This window comes from Schistocerca nitens, chromosome 8 (assembly GCF_023898315.1).
Source record: "Schistocerca nitens isolate TAMUIC-IGC-003100 chromosome 8, iqSchNite1.1, whole genome shotgun sequence".
Classification (NCBI taxonomy): domain Eukaryota; kingdom Metazoa; phylum Arthropoda; class Insecta; order Orthoptera; family Acrididae; genus Schistocerca; species Schistocerca nitens.
In genome coordinates, this window is record NC_064621.1 from 558,551,917 (window position 1) to 558,564,536 (window position 12,620).

At 43.1% G+C, this 12,620-nt stretch overlaps 1 protein-coding gene across 1 annotated transcript in view; it reads left to right on the forward strand.

Annotated features, from left to right (window-relative positions):
- LOC126198451 (tubulin-folding cofactor B) overlaps nucleotides 1-12,620 on the forward strand; it is a 72,611-nt gene that overhangs the window by 15,117 nt on the left and 44,874 nt on the right. Inside the window, exons 2-3 of the mRNA XM_049934779.1 lie at nucleotides 8,464-8,607; nucleotides 10,974-11,067. Coding sequence (XP_049790736.1) covers nucleotides 8,464-8,607; nucleotides 10,974-11,067 — 238 coding nt within the window. The remainder of the gene's footprint in view (nucleotides 1-8,463; nucleotides 8,608-10,973; nucleotides 11,068-12,620) is intronic.

Sequence of the window (12,620 nt, forward strand, 5' to 3'; positions counted from 1 at the left end):
GTTATATGTCGGGATAGTCTCAAACAGCACCATTTTGGGGAATAAATGCTTTCTTAATGTCTACGGCATTGGCCCATGTTCTAGCAAGAACAAACATGATTTACAGAACATAGTACTTTATACATGTAAGACACAGATTGTGTGTTGCACACATTGACTACACAGTAGTAATACAGGGTAAAGAATAGGCTGAGCACTGGTTTGCAATTGCTTAAATAATATTGTTTCTTTGGCAACTCATCAGAGTGTGCCTGGGGACCGACCCTGGTGCGTCCATAAGTGGGCCTGTAAACTGTATGGACGTGCAATCTCTGAAATTGCATGCATCATGGGTAAAAGTACACCACTCACCCCTTGCAGGGTTGGGAAAACCACATACATAAAAACACCAAGCACAGAAAAAACCACGGTACAGAAAAAAAGCCCTGGTGCAGAAAAAAGGCACTGGTACCATTGGAGGGGGGGAGGCACTGATTTCACAAGTCACAGATTATGTTTCACGGAAAACACCAATGACTGCGCTGACATCCGTTTTATCGCCCAATGATAGCAGCTGCTACAGCATGTGGCAGGCAGGCTCTGGCGAGTAGGGGTGGAAATGATGAGGAGGTGGTTTGATGTGCTTTTGTCCCTCTCGTGAGAGACCGGAGGACAGGACTGGGGATGTTGTCTCTATAGCGACGCCCTCATAGACGTCAACGGTTGTTGTCAGAGACGTCAGTGTGGCATCAGAGATGAAGGCCACACGGGACCCGGCAACAGAGGCGGCAGTGTCAGATGCAGCAGGGACTGCACTGGCGATGGCAGTTGAGGAGTAGGGTTGGAGGCAGGAAACTTGGACAGTGATCTGCCAGGCAGCAACCCCTGCTGTGGCACGAACCAGACAGTCTGCGACACAGGAAAAGGCATCAGCATTGGTGGGGGAGCCTTTGGTCCATCCAGAACAGACCCCGCCATGTGGGGCTGCAGCTGGTCAAAGTGACGGGATGTCAACCTGTCAGTAGGCCAGAAGATGCACAGGCAACACTTGATGATATCAGGACTCCAATTCGGCCAGCAACCAGAACCATGAACCCAGACAGGCACACGCTGCTGGAAATGTCGTGGAGCCGGTGTCGCTGGTGGACTCAATGTCGGGTACAGCAGATGCTCTCCATGTAGCAGCTCCACTGCGCTCTTGTCTCTCACCAGAGTGAAATGGTACGAACTGAAAAAAAATGGTCTAAAGCAGCTTCAGGGGATGTGCTGGATACATATTTCCGCAGCTGAGTTTTAACCATTTGAACCATGCATTTGGCCACACAATTAGATTGAGGATGAAATGGGGGAGCTGTGAGATGGCAAATACCTGACAAAAATATGCTAATTCTTGAGAAACAAACTGGGGGTCATTATCAGTAACCACTGTACACGGAAGTTCTTCAGTTGCAAAAGTCTTAGGGCCTAAATAGTGGCCACTGCGGACGTGGATGGATAACGTGCCATGCTGGGAAACTTGGGATAGGCATCCACTACAATGAGCCTGTAATGATACAGGAAGGGGCCTGCAAAATCGACATGTAGATGCTACCAAAGGCGCCGCGGCGTTGGCCAGGAGGAAAAAACATCTGCGAGGCAGCCTTTTGCCAAACACAGTGAGTCCAAGTGGCGATAAGCCACATAATGTCCTCATCTACAGCCAGCCGATACACATGCTGGCAGGCCAAAGCTTTGGTGTGAGAGATCCTCCAGTGACCAACATACAGAAGCCACAGTACATTATGGAATACAGAAGAAGGAGTCACAATCAGCTAACAAAAGAACCCCATCAAACACAGAAGGACAGTGCTGGAGGGGAAGTAATTACGTAAGGGATTCGAGACATGGCCCAGGGGTTTTTCTGGCCAACCATGCTGTGCAAAAGAGAGGAGCTGACTAAGTACAAGATCTGTGGCAATGACTGAAGCTATCGTGGCACTAGTGGTGGGAAAACCATCAACTGCACTCTGGTTCTCAGTATCTCAACAGAAACAAAGAAACTCATCCAGATCGTATGCCGGATCCAGCTCAATCAGAAAGTGAGGTAAGGCATCAGCATTGGCGTATTGTGCCTTCAGCCGCTAGTGAATCTGATAATGATAACGGGAGAGGAAGAGAGCCCACTGCTGCAAACGATATGCTGCCTTGTGTGGCACGGAAGTCGAAGGGTTAGAAAGAGCAACCAGCGGCTTGTGATCCATGATTAAATGGAACTTAGAACCATACAAGAAGACATGAAATTTATTGAGGGTGAACACAATCCCCAAAGCCTCTTTTTCAGTCTGAGAATACCGCTGCTGAGTGGTAATTAGTCTTAGAAGTGTAAGCAGTGTGTCTTTCAGACCCATCTACTTATTTTTGGGCCAATATCGCACTGAGAGGCATCTATAGCCAATACAAAATGCTGATACAGCTGAAAAATAGACACGGGCCAGGTTGAAGCTTTGATTAAAGCAAAGCAAATGCTTGGTCACAAACTGGGGACCAGAAGAAATGCACATTCCTGTGCAAAAGTGCAAGCAGGGGATAAGCATCAGTGGACACATCTGGTAAAAACTTATGGTAGTATGCAACTTTATCTAGAAACACCTGCAGTTTCTTAATGGTGGTTGGTTGTGACAAACCCGTAATTCGTCAGAATGGTGATGCAATGGCTTGACCCCGGTGCGAGAAACCTCAAAACTTAGGTACCCAATTTACAGCTAAAAAAACTGAGATTTGGCAAGATGGCACTTGAGACCCCCAAACTGCAAAACAGAAAACAAAAATCGGAGATTGCTAATGTGGTCTTCGGTAGGAGAATCCGAAACACTGGTATCGTCAAGGTAATTGATGCAGCCGGTTACAGAGGCTGTCAGCTGTTCAAAAAAATGGTGAAAAATTGCAGACACGCTAGCGATGCCAAAAGGCAAGTGTTGGTACTGATATAGGGCAAAAGGTGTATTGACAATGAGAAGGTGCCTAGTAGCCTCATCCGAGGGGAGCTGGAGCTAAGCTTCAGGCAAATCAGTCTTGGAAAAATAACGGTCACCTGACAATTTAGCAAGCAATACGTAAGGGTGGTGCTTCGGGTATATATCTATCGCAGGCTGTGCATTAATCGTGATAGTAAAGTCACCGCGAGGCGAAGCTTACCCATCAGCTTCTTAACGACAACCAGTGGTGTAGCAGATTCACTGAGAGAAATAGGCTGAATGACATCGAGCGATGTCAGTCAGTCTAATTTGACCTTAACAAAGTCGCGCAACACGACAAGCACCTGTCACGTCCAAAAAATATGAGGGAAGGCGGACTATTTAGTGGTAATGAGGGCCTGGAAACCTACAACCGAACCCAGAGGAAAACAAGAGATGAAAACTGATAGCAGAGGGACTCCAGTTGCTAACATAGAGCTTGATCAGACACTAAATTTACCTTGTCGGCAATGGAGGAACTGAAAGCGTTAAACGCATCTAACCCAGACAGGTCTGCGGTATGGGAACAAATTGCAACAAGGAAGGTGAGGGGGCGAACAACAGATTTGTAAGAGACAGGACTGGAGAACTGACCTAAGATCGGAATCTACTGTTTATTGTAACCAGCCAGCTTCTGGGAAACCTGTGAGAGGGGAGGGGAGCCCAAGTCCACATATGTTTGTGCATTTACTAAAGCCACTGCAGTTTCTGTGCCCACTTGCATTTTTAGTGGTTTATTTAACACACGCAAGTCAATAAACAATTTGTTTGAGGAAACAGTCATTGTAGAGATATAGTTTATGTCCACCAGTACTACTGTGTCTGCCACGTTTGAAGAGGTGTTACACCGGTTGCAAACTGCCCAACGCTCGTGTTGGACAAAGCAGTACCGGCAAGTCGGACAGGGGGTACGCGGCCACTGCTGTGACGCATCCTGTTGCTGCTGTGGCTGTAAACAGACGCTGCCCCATGCGATGCTGAGTTGAAGGTTGTACTGCTGCAACGGCTCCTCTGTCATCTTGAACACTTGCAGCGTGACTAAAAGGAGTTGAGTGAGCAACTTCCGATATCTCCCCGCACACAGCAATCTGATCGCCTGCAGCGTATAACACTTTTAAAAGAGTGTGCTATATTGAGCACATCCATAAGCATCAGATTCTCACATTGAAATACTTTTTCTGGGGTCAGACAAATAATGTCACACACCGTGCGATCAGCGTAGATTCATTTACAACGAAGGCCCAGCCTGTGTAATTCTGCAGCCCTGGCTTTGTAAGCCTACACAGGTTTGCATCATACACACGAAATACCTGGAAATGTTGGTGTAACCATGCCTCATAGTAACCCCACTCTTTAGTCAATTCGTCGTATGCCAAAAAGGGCAACGGTTGCACTGATGGGAGAATAACGTGCCGCGAAAACACAGATTCCACTTGATATAGAGCGGTGGTGAGAGCCTGCTGTTGTTTCGTGAAAGCTTGCTGCTGGGAAATGAGAAACACAGAGAAAATGTAACCTTCACTTGTCACCAAGTTTGCTATAGCAAGAACAAACATGATTTACGTAACATAGTACTTCATAGAGCAACACGTAGGATACAGGTTGCATGTAGTACTGAACACATTGACTGGCCAACAGTAATACAGGGTATAGAATGAGGTGAACACTTGGAGGGGGGGAGGCACTGATTTCACAAGTCACAGATTATGTTTCACGGAAAACACCAATGACTGCGCTGACATCCGTTTTATCGCCCAATGATAGCAGCTGCTACAGCATGTGGCAGGCAGGCTCTGGCGAGTAGGGGTGGAAATGATGAGGAGGTGGTTTGATGTGCTTTTGTCCCTCTCGTGAGAGACCGGAGGACAGGACTGGGGATGTTGTCTCTATAGCGACGCCCTCATAGACGTCAACGGTTGTTGTCAGAGACGTCAGTGTGGCATCAGAGATGAAGGCCACATGGGACCCGGCAACAGAGGCGGCAGTGTCAGGTGCAGCAGGGACTGCACTGGCAATGGCAGTTGAGGAGTAGGGTTGGAGGCAGAAACTTGGACAGTGATCTGCCAAGCATCAACCCCTGCTGTGGCATGAACCAAACAGTCTGCGACACAGAAACAGGCATCAGCATTGGTGGGGGAGCCTTTGGTCCATTCAGAACAGACCAACAGTAATACAGGGTAAGAATAAGCTGAGCACTCGTTTGTGATTGCTTAAATAACACTTTCTTTGGCGGCTCGCCAGAGCATGCCAGGGGTCCGACCCATGTGGCCTCTATTAGCGGGCCTGTAAACTGTTTGAACGCACGATCTCAGAAATCGCAGGGATCACGAGCGAAGGTACATCAGCTCAGAATATTATTTTGTAAAATAGTAATAGTGAATATATGAAAAATATGATAGCGGTTTGTCCAGAAGTTATGCAGTGAGAGATGCTTCTATGTCTTTCTATTTTAATTTGTTGTCCACCTCTTAGTGGGGTGTGGTATGACCTGATTCTGTTTGCATGAAATTTCATGCAATTAGTCCAATAGTATATTTTTATGTGACATTTTTTAAAGAGTTGAGGGTTAGGCATTCTGATGTTAATCTACCCTATATATATTCAGGTAGTGTTCGGATATTGTCTATACTAAAAAAAAAAAAAACTGTTCTGTATGTCTGTCTTAACACTCAAATGTCCAAAACTGCTAGATGAATGTTTTTGCAGGTAACTTGAATGTAACGTGGGTCATTGCTTAGGCTGTATTTCGTAATAATCGGATCACGGAAAAAAGATATCGTAATACAAAGCAACATACGGAAACATATTTACTCCTTGAAAAACCTGTTTACTCTTTGATGTTGGAACCATATCATATTTGTGAAAATGCTCTTATTGGTTGATATATTTTATGTAAAAGGTGTACAACTTTGCTTCCACCGTTTGCCGATAGGTGACGACAACGGTAAGTAGTGGTAGAAAGAAACAGATCGCAGACGTCAGGCAGTTAGCTTGGATGTCGGACAACATAACCTCATTTAAACATTAGTCAATTTGTGTCTGCATCATAAAGTTGTTCTTGATTGAAAATGTCAGTTTACGGGCCTAATTCTCGTCATTTGTGGGAGGTGTTACTGTTTTGTTTCAATATGAAGAAAACAGTGGCTGAGTCTGACCAAATGCTCTCAAGTATGTATGGTAAGGACACTATTAGTGAAAGAAAGTATAGTGAGTGGTTTCAACGCTTCAGTTATGGTGATTTTAATGTTGCAGACGGGCATAGTGATGGAAGAGAGAATGGAGACATTGCTGAGTGAAGACTCACGTCAAGCTCAAGAAGAATTGGCACAATTAGTGGGAGTGACACAGCAAGCCATTTCAAAATGTCTCAAGGCTACCGGCATGATTCAGAAAGAAGGAACTTGGAGCCCATGTGAGCTGAAACCAAGAGACATTGAACGGCGTTTGTGTATTTGTGAGCAGTTGCTTCAGAGGCAAAAATGGAAGGGATTTCTGCATCGCATTGTGACCGGGGATGAAAAATGGGTTCATTACGATAACCTTAAACGCAAAAAATCATGGGGATATCCCGGCCGAGCTTCCAAGTCAACAGTCTTGAATATTCATGGCTCCAAGATCATGCTCTGCATTTGGCGGGACCATCTCAGCGTCGTGTACTATGAGGTGTTAAAACCAAGTGAAAAAAATCACAGGTGCTCATTATTGATCACAATTAATGCGTTTGAGCAGAGTATTAAAAGACAAAAGGCCGCAATACAGCGAGAGGCACGGTAAAGTGCTTTTGCAGCACGACAATGCTTGACCCCACGTTGCAAAAGAGGTCAAAACGTACTTGGAAACCTTAAAATGGAAAATCCTACCCCACCTGCCGTATTCTACAGACATTGCTCCCTCTAGCTATCACCTGTTTAGATCAATGGCCTGGCTGACCAACACTTTCGATCTCATGAAGAAGTCACAAATTGGATCAATTCATGGATCGCTTCAAAAGATGAACAATTTTTTCGACGCGGGATTCGTACACTGCCCGAAAGATGGGAGAAAGTAGTGGCCAGCAATGGAAAATACTTTGAATGATACATGTGTAACCAATTTGTTTCATTAAAGCCTCAAATATTGGGGAAAAAACGGCGGAAGCAAAGTTGTACACCTTATAATACAATTCAACTTAATGAATACAATGCTTATATAATCCTCAGCATGTTCAGTCCATACTTACATACTAAAATTATTTAACTCTATCTTTTATGTTTTCATGACTAAACTGTTGAACTGATTTTGATGAAATTCAGTATAAAAACATCTTACTCCCTGAGGAAGAACACAGACTACTCAAAAATGAACATAAACTGCATTAAAAATTATTAAATTTGTTACATAATGTCCACATTGTATGATGTATATTACTTCAGTAGTGCAATCCATTCATGTGTTCTCCTGCCTCGCCCGCATCTCGTGGTCGTGCGGTAGCGTTCTCGCTTCCCACGCCCAAGTTCCCGGGTTCGATTCCCGGCGGGGTCAGGGATTTTCTCTGCCTCGTGATGGCTGGGTGTTGTGTGCTGTCCTTAGGTTAGTTAGGTTTAAGTAGTTCTAAGTTCTAGGGGACTTATGACCACAGCAGTTGAGTCCCATAGTGCTCAGAGCCATTTGAACCATTTTTTCTCCTGCCCATGCTCCTTGGCACACACAGCTCGGTAGTGACGTTGCACATGCCACTTAGTCGAGCATTGGGTGGCAGTGGAGCAGCAGGGGAGGGGGAGAGGGTGCACATCAGTTGCTGTGCTTACTAGAACAGGCAGACATTTGAGGGCAGCTGATATTATTGCAAGTACAACATCTTACTTATTCACCATCACTCATAATAACAAAATTACTGTTAAGTGAGCACAGCAGTGGGTAACTAGTCTTTACTATGTCTGGCATGGTTGAGTTTGAGCAATTTATTATAGGTTGTCATATGCAAAATTACACCTTGTCAATAATGTTACATGAACCATTCTTTTTTATTCAAAATAATTTTAGTACCATGAAGGTTCATTTTGTTAAAAATACTGTTAATGAATATAAAACATAGTGAACAAAAAACAATCAATTTTTGATGTGTACTTTGTTTTGAATAACACAGTGCTTTTCTAGTCACAGTGTTACTGGAAGCGGCATGTTGTTGCCACAGTGTAATATGAACTTTCTTTGTCAGAAATGAAATCACATGAAATACCAGAAAAAAAAGGCCCAACCAAGGTTAGAGCCTTGAACCTTTACCTTTGTAATCTTCCAGTAAACCTTTGGATCATTGAGCCACAGAAAATCCGCGAAGAAATTCTTAATGCTACAGCCATTATCACAGAAGTCATGGTTGTTAACTGTGGAATGGCTTTTCTACACTCTGGAGAAGAACTTAAGTGCCATTGGCAATTTAATTTTTAATCATTAGTGTTAAACTTGAATGACACATGTTCCTAAAGGAGATCCATGTTTTTCTCTGTTACAGGACAAACTTGAATTACTGACAGGTGGAAGTGCAGCAACTATGAAAATAGAACTATATAACAAGGAAGACACACTTGTGTCGAAATTGGAGGATGATACTGCTATACTGGGATCTTTCCCCATTGAAGATGGAATGCGTTTGCATGTGAGTTGTATTTATCCTTTTTTTATTTGTATTTATTCTTTTTTTATTTGTATTTATTCTTTTTTCTAAATCTGACCTCACTACATATTCTCCTCTGAATTTTATTGCAGAGTGTGTTAAAGATATGCCTACAGTGGATCATTACATACTCTATTTTCAGCAAGTATATTTGGTGGTCTAATAAATAAGGTGCATGCCTGGAAAGCAAAAGGCCATGAGATCGAAAATGGTTGGACCTTGAATTTTTGTAATCTTCCTTTCCCCAGTCTTTACCTCTCAGTAACGTGAAGATTTGACAGGAATGACCCTTGGTTCAGGTGATTTATTAAGCTACGAATTATTTAAGAATAACAGAGATGACTCACCGAAAGGGAGAAGTGCTGCATCGTCGATAGGTACACAAACAAAAGGTACAAAGATCAGTTAGCTTTCAGAATACACTTTCTTTTTCAAGCTTTTAGGAAAACACACACACACACACACACACACACACACACACACACACACACACACACACACACACACACACACACACACCTGTCTCCCTATATTGTGGTCAGTCAACTGCCAGCTCTTTCCTGGCCCGCGGTGATTGTACTGGGGAGAGGTAGGGGGGTGGGGTAGTGTGAGGCATGGAGGAAGGCAGGGAGAGGGTTGGGGGGAAGTGTCTACCGGCTTGTGGGAGTGGTGAGCCCTTTCAGAAAAGCTGGTGGTAGTAGGGTGGATTCAGATGGCATGGGTTGTGAAGCAACCATTGAAATCTCGTATGTTGTGCCCTGCTGCACATTGTGCCACTGGGTGGTCGACCTTGTTGCAACCACTGTACAGCATTTTACGTTGGCATGACAACCAACCAGCTGTCAATTACAATGAATGTCCATTGCAAAACTGTTGCCAAAGACGAGGTGGACCACCCAGTGGCACAACATGCAGCAGAGCACAACATGCTTTGCAACCCATGCCATCTGCATCCTCCCCACCACCACCAGCTTTCCTGAGCTACGTAGACGGGAGCTATCCTTACAGCGAATCCCTCACTCCCGTAACCTCCCTGCCCTAAACCTAAAGTAATTTGCTGTCCTCCACCCCCACCCAATTTTGTGTGTGTGTGTGTGTGTGTGTGTGTGTGTGTGTTTTCCGTTCATGCGTTGTGAGTGCTTGCGTGTGTGCGCACCATCCCCTGCGCCAGTACCCTGCCCATTTTGTGTCAGCTAGTTGTTTGGTACTATCTCACGCTCTAGTGTACGAAATCGCGTGCCCAGCCATCTTGCCACTACCCCCTCTATCTGCACCCCTAGCTAGCCCACAGACGGCTCCTCACTCTCCCACGAGCTGCTAGATGCTTCCCCCAACCCCCTACCTGCCTCCCACCCCTCTCCATCCTCACCCTACCCCACGCTGCACCCCCACCTGACCATAGTTCACTCACTGTAGGCTAGGAAAGAGCTGGCAGTCAACAGAGCACAATGTAGAGAGACAGGTGTGTGCATGTGAGTGAGTTGTGTGTTCTTGTGCATGTTTTTCCTACAAGCTTGAAGAAAAGGTCATTCCTAAAGCTCTGTACTTTCCATTTGTGCACCTATTGACAATGTAGTGTTTCTGCCTTTCGGTGAGTCATTTTCTTTATTTCTAAATAATTCATAATTCTCAACCAGAACTCTCCGTACATTAAAATACATTTCATGTATTTCATAATGGCTGCAGTTGTCGCAGTGCCAATTCCTTGGACATGCATGCATGCCTGAAGGAACATAGCATTGTGATTCAGAGTAACACAGGCACTACAATATTGTGTCGTGTTGTGTAGCTCTGGCATCTTGCTCTGAATCTCTGCCTTCACAAAACCTTTTGCGCCACTTGAAAACACAACTTCTTGAAAGTGCCTCATCTTAATATGCTTGCTTAATCATTGTCTATGTTTCACTAGCAGGTTTCCTGAGCTGTGTTTACTCTTTGCTCACAATCAGCATCCATTTTATCACCACAACTAATCCAACAACAACCCAAACATTACGTTGTTAAGCACAGCCCTGCCATTTAGTGAGTTTGGATGGAAATATGGCCAACATCACTTCAAGGACACGTACACACCAGATCACATAAAAACAACATTTGTTCCTTTTTATTATTGCAAACTAAGAAATAAAACAACCTGTCCTGGAACTTTTCTGACAAACGTAGTATTTACTTAGAACCCATTGACTGAACAGAGTAGTACTGCATAAGGCTTACCCTGTTTATATGAACATAGCTCCGCCATCAAAGCAGTACCTTCTCATTATAATTTGCTATCAGAAAAATGTGTTGGTAACAGAAATTTAAATCTTCATTCTCAGATAGTTGATAACAGTGTGTTTATTTTGCAGGTTATTGACAAATTTGAATTGCAGACTGAATTTGAAGATCTATTGAAAGTTGAAAAATTTGAATTACCTCCAGAAGAGTATGCCAAGAGGCCAGGTAAATAATTATGATTTTTTTCTGCTAATGTTATGTTTTGTTAGTTTGAAACTTCAGTTCTTTATTTGTATTACAATTAATCTTGTACGGTACACATTTTATTCTGTTCTTGTGATTCAGTCATGGTTTTGCAGTTGTATTAATGAGCAATGTATTTTACGTTTAGAATTGTAACCCATGATTTGTACACATACTAAATTCCAGATGCATTAGCTGCTCAGGTATGCTGTGTGTCCTTGTACCGTGTCTAGTTCCAAACTGCAATACAGATCATCTAATTCAGGGAGCTTCTATCAACAATGGATGTAGTTATATTATCAGACTGTATCACTTAGCATACTGCTTTTTATACATTTTGAAGGGCGGAGGAAGGCAAGGGCATACCAACTCCAACAGTTGGCTGAATATTGGAAAACAGAAGTGTAGCGCATTGATATCAAATAATCATCAAGATAAAGTTCTTACCATAGGTGGTAGTCAAGAAGAAACTATTGATAAATTGCTACAGGACAAATTAGATAATCATTTCATTTTGCACAATTTCATAAAATCTGGTACACCAATCAAAAAAGCAGTGTAAAATGCAGAGACGTTAACTGAGGGCATCTCAGCAAATGGTACATTAATCATTATTGTGGCTCAAACGACACTAAAACCTCTGAAAGAATTTCAGAGGAACATGATGGCTTCTCCAGAATGCATACCGAAACTACTGCACAAAGTGAACAAAATAATTCATCCATTACCTCTTAATATGTCCAGTGCTTGAATGGAAAAGTGAAGTCTGTGAATCACTACATGATGCAAAAAAATCAAGACTGTTACAGGTGTACATAAGACTGTCTGTGAATTTCAAAATTGAATGACTGGAGGGGGGGGAAAAAAAAGAAAAAAGAGAACAGATATGCAGCTCATGGTCTACACATTGAAACATACAGGGAAAGATTCATCTTTGCAATAATTTGCCCCTTTCATACACATGACAAAAATAGGAAAACCAAATACATTTAAAAAAATACACAAACAGACAAACTGGTAAAAAAAAACCTCCTGTCCTGGTGTGAAACAGCTGCTAAAAATGACTGTCTTGAAGTGAAAGAACAGATAAAAGGTAATTGTCTTGAGGTGAAATGCTGAACAAAAACAGACAGTTGTCGACCAGTATGTGAGCAGGAACAAGGAAAGAAGAAAAAAAAGCAGCAACACACCTCCCCATCTTAATTTCAGACCAACAGATACATAAATAAGGCAGTCATTAATAGATAGATGGATGAAAAGAACTGCAATAAAGAAGAAATTGGAAATATACCAATAGAATAATGATGGACTCCCACATCTAGTGAACCAACAAACCAAAAATGAGACACCAAGAATCGAACCCCTAGGACACTGGCGCAACAAGTGAGGCATGTGGTCAAGTAAGAAATAATACAAGAGGCATTCAGTAAGTAATGTAATACTTTTTTCTGAAAGCAGGTTGGTTTCATTGAAGATTCTAATGCACCATATTATTACCCACTCTTTTAGCTACAAAACCTTGTTTTTCAATATAA